The sequence below is a fragment of the Phalaenopsis equestris genome, unplaced genomic scaffold (assembly GCF_001263595.1).
Source record: "Phalaenopsis equestris unplaced genomic scaffold, ASM126359v1 Scaffold000002, whole genome shotgun sequence".
NCBI lineage: Eukaryota > Viridiplantae > Streptophyta > Magnoliopsida > Asparagales > Orchidaceae > Phalaenopsis > Phalaenopsis equestris.
Genome location: NW_018164444.1, coordinates 48,011,499 through 48,027,312, shown reverse-complemented (window position 1 = coordinate 48,027,312; position 15,814 = coordinate 48,011,499). Strand labels below are relative to the sequence as shown.

At 36.4% G+C, this 15,814-nt stretch overlaps 2 protein-coding genes across 2 annotated transcripts; one reads left to right on the top strand and one right to left on the bottom strand.

Annotated features, from left to right (window-relative positions):
• Window positions 1–569: 569 nt before the first annotated feature.
• LOC110030781 (abscisic acid receptor PYL4-like) lies at window positions 570–1,541 on the bottom strand. The gene has a single exon (XM_020733697.1). The coding sequence runs from the start codon at window positions 1,377–1,379 to the stop codon at window positions 780–782; it is 600 nt and encodes a 199-aa protein (XP_020589356.1). The 5' UTR covers window positions 1,380–1,541; the 3' UTR covers window positions 570–779.
• Window positions 1,542–10,563: 9,022 nt separating this feature from the next.
• LOC110018592 (sorting nexin 2A-like) lies at window positions 10,564–13,044 on the top strand. Its single transcript, XM_020715949.1, has 2 exons — window positions 10,564–10,683; window positions 11,917–13,044. The coding sequence occupies exons 1-2, from the start codon at window positions 10,564–10,566 to the stop codon at window positions 13,027–13,029; spliced, it is 1,233 nt and encodes a 410-aa protein (XP_020571608.1). The 3' UTR covers window positions 13,030–13,044.
• The last annotated feature ends 2,770 nt before the right edge of the window (window positions 13,045–15,814 follow it).

The following is a 15,814-nucleotide window of genomic DNA, read 5'->3' as shown; positions in this document are numbered from 1 at the left end:
GTAAAAATACTATTTTTCTTGCATTGTTTTAAGATATGTGAGTAAGCCAGAAGTGTGTGGTTGTGGGCGTAAATTTCTCTGAAAATTAACATAAAATGTTGCCCCTAAAGGCATAATTACATAGATACCATCTAAAACATTGGTATTTACAAATTAAAAGCCCATGTAATGTTTTTTTCTTCTCAAACTGATGTTTTAAGGCTAGTTTGGGGCAGTTTATAAGTGCAGCGGTATTTTTAAAAACGCCGCATAATCGTTTGGTTTGTGCGTTTTTGAAAATACAGTCTATCGCATTCGGTTTTTTTATACTAAACGTAAGTCGCGGGCGTACCCCCGCGGTAGACCCGCAGACCGTGTTTCAAGATAAGTTGTTTATCTTGAAACACACAAATTGTCTCAAACAGACCATTAATCATACCGCATCCAACAATCAAATTACTTAGAATTTCATAAAAATGAAAAATATGAATTGGAATTTTAGCATGAATATTATAATCTGAGTGAGAATTTGAAAAAATGAACTATTAAACTGGGGGGCTTGATTTGTAAAAAGCAAATTTGGGGTGGCCTAGATGTAATTGCCCAATTTATTAAAAAAAAAATCTTTTACAATTCTGACAATTTTATCCTCTTATCCACTTCTCCTCATACAAATATTCTGCACGTATCCCCGCATAGAAAAACAATAAATACAAACATCAACTCGTAAAAGCATCTTTTATTTGCGCGAAAACTCATTAAATAAACAAACCCAGATAAATAAAAACACAAGAGACTTTTCACGGCGAACCCAAACCGCCACCATCTCCGCCTCCGCCGGCGCCGCGCTTTACGAGATTCTCAGTAGTTCGTGCGAGCGACCGGAGATTACACTTAACAATAGTATCAACGAAGACTCGGGTATCCTCACTGGTATTGCCCGGCGGCACGTCCACCACATAAGATTCCACCACCACAGTCCCAACGCCGGCGATCGCCGGAGCAGCGTGCAGCGTGGTCACCGACCGGTAGTTCACCAGCCGATGCTCCCCACCCACGACGCGAAAGCTGATCACGTGGCTCTCATCATCGAGAATCTCGAGGAGCTCGGTGCTGTTCGCCGCCGGCAAGCCGGAAACCAAGTGGACCTCCCGCAGAGTACCCACGTCGCCGTTACCGACAACCACCTGGCAGCTCTTGACGAAGTGTTTGTAAGCTTGCGGTTTATCGAACCGGCGGACGACGGACCAGACGGAGTGAACCGGAGCGGCGATGGATTGAACCGCGGTGGAGGAGCACTGGTTGGGGCCGACGGCGAGCTCGTGGTGGCGAGCGATGGAGTCCGGCATTAAGGGTTTTTCCGGGAGGACGCGGGTGGTGAGAGTTAGCCGATGGATCATAGGAAGGGGCAATCGGAGAGTAGGGTTAGGGTTAGGGTTTTTTTTTGTGGAAAGGTAAAGGGTTTGATATATAGAGAGGAAGAAAGGGGAAGGCTTTGGGGGGGGCCGATTGAGATGATATTTAATTTTCTTTTGCAAGTGGGGAGGGGGCTTCTCAACCGCCCAATGGGGTTAGAATATTGTTTGTGAACTAAATTTGTTGAAGGAAATATTACGTCCGGTTGTCTGTTTGGATAAATTGTATTTTGACAATTTTTAAAAAAAGTTGTAGTTGAAATCAGTTTTTCGCACCAGTCTTAGCTAGGTGTGCTTGCAGCTTTCAAGATGCGGTCTGTTTTTCTCAAAAAAAAAAAAAATTATAATAGTTATCGCAGTTTTTTGCAACATTAAATTATTTTTCAGCAGCTTCACAACTGTTTTTTAATAAGTTGCAGCTGCCCCAAATAGAATATAAATGTGTTGTCGGTGATATGAATCTCACTATGTTGTCAGACACATTCTGCAATTTTGGATCCAATTTTTATGTATTTCGCTTTTAGGACTTATCCTACATAATTTTTGTTTTTCACACTACAAATATTATTACTATAATTTTTAAAATGTGAAATACATCCTTTCATGATAAAAATTAAAGTTTAAGTATTTGACATGTAAATGCATAGGAATTGAGTGGTATGTATGTAAAAATTTATTTTATAAAGTTGGTATATGATATTTTTATTAGAGAGAAATGAAACGAAATTCTGCGATTCTAATTTATAGATAAATTTTAAAATAATAAATATGTTTTTTAATAAAAAAAAATTTAATTATTTGTTATTTTGTTATATATTTTATAATAAATATTTCAATTGGTATATAATTTAATTTAGTTTTAAGGTCATCCAAATTTGATCGTAATATTACTCTTTTATTATTTGATAAAAAATTTCGAAAGCTGTCATTTAAATTTAGAGATTAAATTTTGTACAAATTTAATTTAGGGAAAAAAAAATATTACATGTTTTGCATCAAGACTCCAATCACAATGTGCCACGCGTACGATCTTGCCCTACTGAATACAAAAAATTAAATAATTTAACACATGATGGGAACAGACCACACACGTGGCACATTGTGATTGAAGTCTTAATATAGTTTTGCTGGAGTCATGTAATATTTTCTCCCTTTGCAAACCTGCAACACTATTCTTGTCTCTTATCTAGCATCTAAACTTTCATATTTACTATCTTAACGCTCAAATTTTTATTTTTTTCGTAAAAAAATTATTACTATTATTAATTTTTAAAAAGTGAAATATATATTTTCATACGTAAATTATAGGGCTACACTAAATACATAGGAATTATGTGGTATGCATGTATATTTCCCTTAAAATTATTGTTTGGCACTAAATATTCTATAAAAAAACAAAATATAAAATATGTATAGGACTTTTTCCCATAAAAAGTTCCTATTATTATTACTCTTCATTGCATTGACTTCTCCTTCTTTATAAAATTTATATATATATATTATTGTTTATATATATATATATATATATATATATATATATATATATATGTAATAATGAGAAAGTTGGGCTACTTTTTGCACCAAAAGTATAATATGTCTGCTTTGTTCAAAAGCCCAAACAAATGATGCAATTGTCAATTGTCTTGGCTGCAAGTTGGAGTGTCAAGACTTTGATTTCTATGATATTATAACAATAAGGTCAGAAAGGTTAACCCTATTCAAATTTCACATATAATTTTTTATGGGCATTTACACACATGCCACAGATTTCTCATATATTTACATATTTAACACCTAAACATTCATATTTACGTGCACACCGGTCAAATTTTTAGCCTCGAATCAATGAATACTATCATCACTATAGTTTTAAAATTAAAATACATATTTTTATGCATAGATGTATTACACTGACTTGTTATAAGTGTAAATGTCAAATTTTGAGTGATATAAATTCATAAAAGTTTACGTGTATGCACGTAAATTTTCAATTTTTTTAGTTGTTAATACACTAATTTAGAATTATTTTGTTCAAATTGACACTTAGGAGATGCAAATAACAATTGGATCAAATTTGAGTTATTAGGAGTGTATTTAAATTGCTACCATGATGAGTAAAACGGTGATTAATGAGAGATGAGTATCATTCGATCCTTAGATTATGGCAAGCAATGTGTATATTAAAAATGTGTCAGCATGAATTTTAAAGACATCTTGCAGTTCCAGAGCAATCAACATCGATCCTCTTATTGAAGCTCCCCGGCTTAATGGCTGCCAAGCCTTGCAGCCACCCAGGCCAGTCCGACAAGTTGTTTGTAGGCCCCATATGTCATAATTATGTATAGAGTAAAATACTCCTGTTGTACTTATATATTTTAGGGGTAAAATATGTAATTGTACAACTCCCCATTTCAATAAATAGTGAATCCATTTCATGAATAAAGTTATGCAAATTTACAATTCAATGTTGTGTTATTGCTCTCTTTGCTCTCCCTCCCTCCCTCTCTCCCTTCAGTGTTCTAGTCCTTAGGCGTGCCTTCTTGACAGTTTTGGATTTAACACAACTTGATCATTTTCTTCACATCACTCAATAAGTGTGCAGCAGCAGGTGGGGGAGTAGATGCAGAAACAACATACATCATAAAAGATGGGGCAACATTGGGTGCGGGAGCAGGTGCCACAGGAGGGATGGCAACAGTTAGTGGGGGAGGAGGTGCCACTGAAGGTGTAGGGAAACAACATACATCATAAAAGATGGGGCACCATTGGGTGCGGGAGTAGGTGCCACAGGAGGGATGACAGCAGTTAGTGGGGGAGGAGGTGCCACTGAAGGTGTAGCAGCAGTCGATGGGAGAGGAGGAGCCACACAAGGTGTAGTAGTAGTGAAAGCAGCGGCATAAGTAGACAACCTCCTCTTACTGTTACGGTAAGTGGTCTCAAGGGTCACGAGAATGCGGGCTCGATGAGGTGGTTGACCATTTGTACCACCTGTGGCCATCTGCAAACAAATTAATGACAATAAAAAGATTAGTACTAGCAAAAAAAAATAATCATAAGCAGAAAAAAACTATACATTAAAGGTAAGACACAAGTAGCATCTATGTCTGAAAATAAGAAAAGTGAGAGCAAGAGCTATGCCTCAATACAACAAAATTAACAATTAATCTACATCACAACAACATTATTTCTAGCCATATCACAATTCAAAGTTCTTAAAAATATAAATATTGAAAAAGAAGCTACAGTCACAAATCTAAATTATCAAAAGTTCCTACACCCTAATCAATATAGAAATACATAAGAACTCCTAATCTTAATGCTCATCCTCCTGTCCTTATCCTCATCGATTATAACAGTCTCTGTTTGTTTGTCTCAACGATCTTCTATAATCTTCGTCAGACATTATATACTCTACTTAATTCTCTGTTGGCCTTCATGTAGATGGTGAACCTCCTTAGTCATAACAGTGACTTGGTTGGCAAGCTACGCAATACTCAGGTGTGACGAGCTTGTGCCACCCACAGAAGCACGAGAGATCTCGACCTTCTTCTTCCCCGCCGCCTGCGTCCATAACTCGCCCTTAAACTGCACAGCGATTGACTGACTACAACTACTACTGGCAATTTTCAGGCTCTAAGAGGTCAACCGTCTCTCCCAGAGCTGCTCATACTCCTCCGACATAATAAAAAATAATTATTAATTATCTAAATTATCAAAAGTTCCTACACCCAAATCAATATAGAAATACATAAGAACTCCTAATCATTCTGCTCATCCTCCTCTCCTTATCCTCATCGACTACAACAGTCTTTATTTGCTTGCCCCAACATTCTTCTATAATCTCTATCAGACGTGGTACACCCTACTTAATTATCTGTTGGCCTTCACGTAGATGGTGAACCTCCTTAGTCATAACAGTGACCTGGCTGGCAGGCTCCGCAGTACTCAGGTGTGACGAGCTCGTGCCACCCATAGAAGTACGAGAGATCTCGACCTTCTTCTTCCCCATCGCCTGCGTCCATAAACCACACTTAAACTGCACAGTGATTGGCTAGCTGCAACTACTGCTTGCAATTTTGGGGCTCTGAGAGGGCAACCACCTCTCCCAAAGCTGCTCACACTCCTCCGACATAATAAAAAATAATTATTAATTATCATTTTAAACATTAAGAGTCATAATAAATATGGAATAATCAATTTCTTACTTGCATTCACCCGCTGAGATGATTGATCACCAACACCACTCGTGGCCATCTGTAGTAGGACTAATAACATAAATAATCAGGAGCAGCACACAAAAGTAAAAGAAGAAATGCACAAAATCTAAACAGAAAACATATCATAGCTATGTCTAAAATAAAAATAAAAAAACCTAACACCTAAACTTCAATTTATACCTACATACAATCTTACCTATGCATATAACTTAGAATATTATGACACAAATATTATGTATGTACAAACCTAAGACCTAAATGGCAATATTTACATGCATTCCATTGAACTCTTATGTATATTCATACCTAGCTAACACCAAAACTCCATTTTTTGTCTCCATACCACCTTACTAAAAGTTAAGATCTTTTCTCTATTGCTAGACTCTTTAAACAAGCTTACTCTAAAATATCATTGGGGGGTTGCTTTTGTAGGTAGTCCCATTAAATGGGGACTTTCATATACTTGGAGAGTGCTTTTGTAGGCCTACATAATAAAAAATTTGATGTGACTTAAGTTTAAAGGCATGCTTTTTTTTATTAGTAATTAGTAATTGACATCAATAATTTTTGGACTCTTGCGACTTCTTTTAGTAACTTCATAATGTAACTAGTACAGTTAACTATCTTATCTCAGGTTAAGTTTATTAATTGTAGAACGAAAATTTACCACTTATAACAACATATACAATAGAAGTTCCAATTTCTCACCATTTTATCCTTCTCTAACAATTTATCTCACCAAAAGATTGTCTAGAAGTGGATAAATATATATAATCCTAAAGTCTTAAGCAAAAGCTAAAATCTACATTACTCTAAACATAATCTTATGCATATACATTCCTAACACCTAAACTTCAAATGTTACATACATGTCAAATTTTAAAAAAGGAAAAAAAATGACCGATGTTACCTTTTCTGTTCGGCTAGCATCGCGATGGATTTCGGTGGTCGGAGGGAGGACCAGTGACTGGCGACGAAGAGGTGCGTCGACCAGCGACAGCAAGAGGGAGGAGAGGGTTTCGGTTTCACGTGAGGAAGGAGAGGAGATGGGCGTAAAGAAGAAAATGAATTGGAAGGCGCGTGATGAGTTTTTTAAGTCAATTGCGTCGGCTTTATCGTCAACTTTGGATCGGATTTTTTTCGAATCTTTTGAGTGAAGTTTTTGCGTCGATTTATTTGACTCAAATACGACGCAAAAAAGTGTGGCAACTCCACCGTTAATTTCGTCTTTTTTCTGTAGAATTTTCATACGTAAATACCAAAGCTAATAGAATAAATTTACTTTCGCCGCAAATCAGTCACAACATCCGACACAAATTTTCCACGCTAATTCAAAGCTCTCATGCAGTACATCAATGATAATCATTGTCTTACACCCTGTAAATAAAATCCTCACCAACCTAAAAACTCTATAAAATATGAAAATAAACTCTATTTATAAACTTTTTGAGGAGATTTTTCTATCCTTTTTAATCCTTAAAAAAAAAAATTCTCATAGAGATGGTGATGAATGGTGGAAATATAATATAATGGAAATGGTTTGAGGATGGGCTATAAAATGAATTCATAGCAAACAAGCTTGCCATGATCATACAAGTTGAAGTCTTCCATGAATGACCTTCAACCACCAAAGTAGATGAAGGCACCTCTCATTACCACATGACAATAAAAGAATTTTATGCAAAGAAAAAAATAAAGGGTATTTACATAAATACCACCAAATTTCTATCTATTTTACATATCTAACACCTAAACTTTACCTTTATACATTTATACCACCGAAATCTTTCATATCACATACAATTTTTAATAGGTTGTAAGGTGGCATTATGTTAAAATTGAAAGTTAGGTGTTAGATGTGCAAATACATAGAAATTAAGTGGTATGTATGTAAATCTTCTTAAAAATAATTAATGTATTCATATATTATTCATTAAACATAATTGAAGATAATCAAATTTTCATGGAGGCCCACCAGCATCAAGTGGAGAGAGAATGATCCAAATTGGATATTTAAATAAATAAAATTTATATTCTATTCATTTAAAAGTATATTTAAAGCCATATGTACATTGTAAACAATATTACATTGTTATATATATATATATATATATATATATAACAAAAGCTATTATACGAGTTTTCAATCTTCTCTAATGTGTCTAAATTCGAGTACTACCTTTTTAAGGCCAACTGTGTTAGAGGGGATTCGAACCTCCGACCTAAAGAGTCATATATTGTGGATGTCAACCAACAAGCGAGTTATGCGGCGCACGCGCGCGCGCACACACACACAGATATATTAATGCCAACATGAATTTTAAAGAAACAGTCATCCAAACATATCATTACAAATAAAATTTGTGGATCCCTGCATTATATTTTCTACTAGTTTTGAATAAGGTTTGGCATCTTTTTTATATGATTAAACAAAGTTTCATGATAGACTTGCATAAAATAGTTCAAGAGATAGAAGCTAATTGATGGGATTTTTCGTCCTAGGGGTTGGTTGATTATGAAGCTTATCTAACTACTATAATTTCTCAGCAGTCATAATAGACACCCCACTAATTTTCACCGCAAAACAACCCTCAACAACTAAAAAATTATTACGTGCGGAATTCGTACGCATGCAGACTTCGTGTATAACAGTATCATACAATGTTGTACATATATTATACAACAATATACAATAAGATAGTAATGACTATAAATGTCGAAAAACACAACAAAAAAACACCCCTCTTGTTTTGAAGCCCACAAGTTTGCAAACTTGAGAACTTATGAAACAAATCCTAAAAGTCTGGCAAAAATATGGTAAAACATGTGCTTTTTTGCAGGGGGGTGAAATGCAAAAGCAATTCAGATGCCAATCTTATCCTTCAGTTTTTCCATCATCCTATCTTTTTCACAAAAGCTCTTACAGTCTAAAAGCATAATTATGTATGCCAAGAATAGTAAATGCTTCCCAGGGTTGTAAAAAAATGTCATTGTTTATGGAAAAAGTCTTGTTATATTTGTTAAATAGTTTGTGTCCATTGTTTATGAAAAAGTCTTGTTATATTTGTTAAATAGTTTGTGTTCGAATCAATCGATAAGTAAACGAATTGAGCACCAACAAATTTTTTAAGCTTGAAGGACCCGAACATGAACTACCCTTTGTTCGATCGTATTCGATATTATATATGCCATATGCAGTGAACTGTTGGTAGAGCAGCCTCTTTGAAAGTCGTAAGTCTCCTCAAGTCATGGGTTCAAATACCCCTCTGGCCAATTTGCCGGTAATGAGGGCGGTCCTAGAATAGTTAGACACACGAGTGTGATTGGGGGCTCGTTTAATAGCCTCCGACCATTCTTTCTAATATATATATATATGTGTGTGTTTTGCTCTTTCAGTACACAAAAGTGGTGCAGGTTCGAATCTAGCATCGTAAATCTATTTTTTTAATCAATTTAAATGAGATAATTTTGAGTCAAATACGAACAAAAATATGTAAATTGAGCCGAACATGAGCACACAGATCAAAAGCAATTTCAAACACGAGCCAATTTCGAATGAGCCAAACACAAACCAAACCTAAACTCGCTCAGACTCAACTCATTTACCGGCCTATTTGCAGCTGGTACCATTTCCTCTGAAGAAGCATTTGTAAGAGTATTAAAGTAACCACACCGGTGTTCCAGGAAGTATTGCACATCAGGAACACACTTTTTAACAGACCTCCCAAACTTTGCTTATTACATTTATACCGCCCAAATATTTCATATCATATCTAAGGATAAATTTCTCGACTATTACATCTGCACAGTAAAGTATACAACAAAGATTACTTTTTACGAATAAATACAGCAAAATATTCCAATTTACATTTTTTTTAATAGAAACTTAAATAGGGAAGCTTTCTACTGGTATATATTTGCATGAATTCCCCTATTAATGGCAACTGTTGCAATTATACCAAAGTGGAGACAGATAATCTAATAAATTTAAGGAGGATTTACATCCATAACACTCATTTTTTATGTATTTACATATGTAACAACTAAACCTCAATCATAGAATTTAAGTGATTTACACATATAACACCGAGTTCTTATGTATTTGCATATCTAGCCTAAACAAAATCAAAATTTACTAGAAAACCAAGATAGCAAGTCCTCATCTTTTGTTTATCTTTCCCACTTGATAAAAACTAATTCATACTTCAGGTGGAAGACATTAGGCAGTTGGAGGAAAACCCAACCCGTCAATTTGGTTTACAGTAGTGTGATTGAAGTGTCATTTTAACTTTGTTTATATAGAAGCAATCTCAGGGTCTGTTTGGGACAGTTACAGCCGTTAGAAGAAATAGCTGATGCAAAAGAAATTATTGTTCATAAAACTGTAAGGATTATTACAAGTTTATTTTATTTTCAAATGGTCAGATCGCAATTTTTCTAGTAGTCAGTGCACTTAGTCATATCAGGTTAAAAAAATATCAGTGTCACTTTTTGAAAAAAAAATAAATAAAATGTAATTTTGTTAAAAAATATAGTTTTTCTCAGCGTGACACCGCACCACTGCCGCAATGCTGCCTCTTACAAAGTCTTAAAAGATTGATGCTCCCTCAAACAAATCTATTTTATCTTTCAGTCGGCATGACTCTGGCGGGAAACCGCACCGCCACAGCAACACTGCCTGAAAGTGCTCCTTATATTTATTTAGTTAACAATCTTGTGTATTAGCATGCATCTAATCATATTTACTAAATCTACAATAGATTTTTTCCTAGCTTCTTAAATATATGAGTTGAAGAAGGATTTCAACATATTGTTCGTATTGATATGATTTAAAACTTCATGCAAACATTGAGGGTCCGTTTGGGGCAACTTATAAGTGTGGGCGGCCTAACTTCATGCAAACATTGAGGGCCCGTTTGGGGTAACTTATAAGTGCGGGCGGCGTTTTCAAAATGTCGCAGTACCGTTTGGTTCGCGCATTTCGCCAGCTTATTCGGAACCACGTTTGTGTTTTTACACTAAACGCATGCCGCGGGTCGAGGCCCACGGCCCGCCCGCGGGCCACATTTCAGGTCCTGAAACGCAGAAGCCGCCTCAAACGCACCTTAATATTTCACTCATTTGTGCGAAATATTGAGCATTTATGCATGAAGCTGTGGATTAGTTTAAAAACTATTGCGTCAAGTCGCTCTTTTTTCCTTAAAAATTATGATATTTTTTAATATGACTCCATAAATAATACATGCAAACTCTATATTTTGAAAACTTTATTCTAACCATTTTTAACTCAAGATATTAACGTTTAAGTATTTAATAAATATGAATTTAAAAGTCATATTTTTATCTATTACATTGAGAAATTTGAATACATGCCACCCAATTTTTATGTATTAACATATTAATCATCTAAACTTTAATTTTATATTTATATCACATGAATCATTAATATCACAAAAGAAATAAAATTATTTCAATATTTAAAAAAAATACATATTTTTTGTATTTTTCATACATTGGTAATAGTCAATGTTGACAAGGGTGTCAACGAGCCGAACTCGAGCGAGCCAGAGCTCGACTCATGTCTGGATAGTTAAAAAATACCAGTCTTTGTGTTCAGCTGATTTATGGTTCGAAAAAAAAAAATTGTGTTTGTGTTCGACTCGTTTACTTAGCGAGTCAAACACGAGTTGTTCGCGAAGAAAGAGTTATTCTCACTTGGATAGTTAAAAAATACCAGTGTTTGTGTTCAGCTGATTTATGGTTCGAACAAAAAAAAAATTGTGTTTGTGTTTGACTCGTTTACTTAGCGAGCCGAACACGAGTTGTTCGCGAAGAAAGAGTTATTCTCACAATCCTAATCACTCAATCATATGATATTAAGGGTCGTGACAAGATTTAAATCTTATTATTTATATTAAAAAATTATTTAAATATAATTCAATATATTTTTATTCTATATTAACTACTCATCAATTATATATACATTAACACACACACACACACACACACACACACACACACACACACAAACACACACACACACACACACACACTCTTCGGCTGATTCATATATGGAACACAAAAAAAAATGTTCTTGTTCCGTTTGATAACTTAGCTAATTAATCGAATATGAGCTTCTTAACGAGTAAAACATGACCTGTTCTGAAAAAAGAAGTATTTTGACAATCCTAAATATTGCAATTAGTTTTGACATATATAAATACATAAGTATTAAGTGGCATTTATGTAAATCTTCTTCAACTTTTTATTTTATTTTATTTTTTTTTATATCTTGAATCTGCTAGTTCTCATCCTTGGATCCATTCCGTTTTCTGAAGGGACTTCATCTGCGGAAAACGAGCAAAGATCAGCGCTCTCCTCTTCGCTGCACTCCAGCTCTACCATTACCCCATCGCTCCGATTACTCGCAGCCTCCTCCGCCTCCGATCTACACTACAGCAATGATGGGGCCGGAGACCACCTCCGGCTCCGATTCCTCGCTCTCTGCCGATGTCAGGGCTTCCCTTCCCCTCTCACCTTCTTTATCGTCCCCCTCTATCTACCGCAGCGCCGTTAGTGGCGATCTATTCCTTACTCCATCTTCCTCATCTTTCTCTTCTCCATCCTCCTTCGTCGACCCCCCTTCATACGCGGATGTGGTTTTCCGGCCGGTCGAGCCACAGAATGGCGGAGATTCTACTTCGAGAAACGAGACGGTTTCTGCAAGATCCGGCCGCGCCTCCACCTCTGATTATTTGGAGATCACTGTCACTGACCCCCAGAAGGAGAGCGATTCAGCGACCTCACTTGTTCCTGGTGGCGGCGCCTACATAACGTATCTCATAACCACACGCGTACGCGGGGCTGCAGCCCCATACGTCGTACGACGCCGATTCCGCGACGTGGTCACGCTGGGTGATCGTCTGGCCGAATCCTACCGCGGCTTCTTCATCCCCATCCGCCCCGATAAGAACGTGGTTGAGAGTCAGGTGATGCAGAGGCAAGATTTTGTGGAACAGCGGAGGGATGCTTTGGAGAAGTACTTTCAGCGCCTTGCGGCGCATCCGGTCGTTGGGCGCAGTGAGGAGCTTAGGGTTTTTCTCCAAGCGCAGGGGAAGCTGCCATTAACGCCAACGACGGACATGGCTTCGAGGGTGCTTGACGGGGCGGTGCGACTCCCGGGGCAGTTATTTGGGGATGGAGTGCGCGGGAGCGGGGCACCACAGGAGGTGGTGCAGCCGGCGAGGGGTGGAAGGGATTTGTTGAGGATGTTCAAAGAGTTGAAGCAGTCCATGACGAACGATTGGGTAGGGACGAAACCATTGCTGGTGGAAGAAGACAAAGAGCTTTTGGAGAGAGAAGGAAATATTCAGGAACTCGCCCTGCAGCTCAATGCTACCTCAGAACAGGTATTCTGATTTGAGAACACGTTTAAATCTTATTGGTAAGCTCTGTAATGCTTTGCTGAATGAGTTCTAGAAGATATGAAGTTGATGGTATAACATATTTGTTCTCAGTAACTCTGTTTCTTCTGTCACATCATTCTTATTTGTAGGGAACCTATGACTAAATGCCCATTGAGGGTACTTTTTGTTGCTGTGATTAATTTGGAAATCTCTCAACAGTCTTGCCAACCTTGATTTTTGTTAAGAACTTCTCACAGCAACATGCGATTTTAAAAGAAACTAATGCATACGGTCAACTATATAAATGATGAAGATATGGTCTAATGTTATCAATAACTTTGTTTCTTCTTTCAGAGCTGTCTAATAATCTTGTTTCCTGAGAAGTTATCATAGAATGCTTAATCATGGGATTACTTGTGTTCTATCTGTTTCCATTTCATGTACTTTTACTTGTGACATTTAATATCTTTCCTCATTCATTCTAGACTTTTTTTTTTTTTGTGCGGGTGTATTGGGGTTAGTTGTTTTTTTTTATGATAGAGTTTCTTATTATTCTTATTTGTAGGGAACCTATGATTAAATGCTCATTGAGAAATCTTAAACGAATGAGGAATTTATAATATATTAGTTCATTAGATAATTTAGCTTACAAGATCATTGATTTGCCAAAACATACCTTTAACGACTTTCTCGACGACCAATCCTTCCCCAAAGCTGCCAAATTTATTTTCTATCACGCTCAACCACACTTCTCTTGCGTTGATATCAGGCTAGAATTCATTTGGAAGCTCTCAAAGGTCGACGCTTCCGACACAAAATCGGCTTCTCCGACGGCTACCAGAAAGGAAGGCATGGAAAATAAGTCAAAACTTAAAATGAAGAAGAAAATGAATATCTCAAATAACGTAAAATAATGATTCACACTCACAGAAATTGTCCCATATTCACACTTACAAAAATTGTACTGGAGCCCTAAATTGCATCTAGCGGCTTCCTCTGTGCCACTCGCTTCCCTGCTAGTTTGTGGCCCTTGCACTGCAACAAGGGTCACAGCTCCCTACTGCTTCTACCACACGGAAAGGACAAGGAAAGAGAATCACATGATAGAAGCGAGGTAGAGGATAGGAGAGATGTGCGACGAAATTGAGGAGTGAGGGTTCGTAAGCTAAGGAATTTGGATTTCCCTCATTCAACGCCATCCGAAGTTATAACACATGGGGTAATGTTGGTGGGAACAATAACCATGCAAGATTAATAATTTAATTATATTTAATTAGATTAATTAAACTTATAACTTCAACTTTTTATTTGTCTCGATCTATTCATAATTAACATATGATGCTTTATATGAAATTGATCAATTTTTCGTGTAGAATTTTATAAAATTGTTTCGATTGATATCCGAGAGTTGCGAAAATAGAGGTACAATTTAAGTTGCCAAAAATTTTCTCTGATTTCTAAAAAAATGGTTATTACATATTATTGGTTTCTTTTGATCCAAAATAGCATTAAAGTAAAAGTTTTACTTTTTTTTGAATGGTCGTAGGCTATGGTATGATCCTCCTGCCACCGTCACATGCCTAATCACTCGATCCCGCACTGCAAGACAGATACACTCAAACGGGATCGAACCCGTGAACCCAAGGGACTTACGCTGGGCCGCACTACCAAAGAGTTACGACAAGCAACACAAATTAAAAGTTTTACTTGGATTGTTACTAGTTTGATACTTTGATATTTTATTCAGTTTAACATTTGGTTTAAATTAAATTAAGGAGCATTCCAAATGCTTCACCCTTTTCATTCCCTGGAAACCTAATGCTGCCAAATCTGCCACATCTGTTTAATCTGTTGGCTTGGTGTATGCGCTTTTGAAAAGCTAAGTGTTTGGGCACCCCCAACCTTTCCCCACTTCCAGTTCATTTGTTCCGTTCAAATGATGTTTGATTCTCTGTTCTTTGCTTAAATGTTTTTCTTTGTGCTAATATTTATTGTTAGCATGAAGGCATATAAAGAGGGTTGGGGGGGGGGGGGGGGGGGGGGGTCGGGGGCGCCACCCCCCCTGAACTTCTTTCAAAATTCCACCCTACTAAATACACCCTCACAACCAAATACTTGGAAGTTAATGATTTAACATTTAACTATACAATATGAATACACACAAGTATATTGTTGTAGGAGATAAGAAATAAAAAATGTGTGCATGCATCTCAATTACAATATAAATGGCATTACACTCGAAGATATTAGCACTCACTTGTAATCACTTAAATCGACCATAGTGTGTGATACCCAACCTCCACCCCACCAACTGGTGCAATGTGATTCAGAATAAATGATTAAGCTAATGAATGACTAATTAAAATTATATGCTTAATATTAATGATTAGTTCAACTACACAAGCTAAAAAGATTACTTCACTAAACACCAAAGTTACCAAACACAAATCTGAAGGCACAAGTTATGGTGATTACAGTAATTTAAGTTGCAGGTAAAAGATTTGACTTTTGATCAAATTTGCATGATAGAGTTTCGTTTAATGGGGGTTGCTTAATTTGATGCAAAATAGGATCAAAGTGAAAAATTTACCATGAATTTAACTAGTCTAGTTTTTTGCTGTGTAAAGTTTAGTTTAAATAAAATTGAGGAGCAATCTGAATTCGTCACCTTCATTTCCATGTGAAAAAAATGCCCTGCCAAATTAGCTACATTTGCTTAATTTGTAGGCTTTGCAAATAAGCTTATGAGAAACCATCTTTCTTTAAAAAGATGTTTGAGACTCTGTTCTTTGCTTGA

Coding starts and splice junctions, on each gene's coding strand:
- LOC110030781 (XM_020733697.1), bottom strand. CDS start 1,379: ATGATCCATCGGCTAACTCTCACCACCCGCGTCCTCCCGGAAAAACCC.
- LOC110018592 (XM_020715949.1), top strand. CDS start 10,564: ATGTCGCAGTACCGTTTGGTTCGCGCATTTCGCCAGCTTATTCGGAAC. Junction 10,684..11,916: donor GCCCGCGGGCCACATTTCAG/GTCCTGAAACGC, acceptor TGAATCTGCTAG/TTCTCATCCTTGGATCCATT.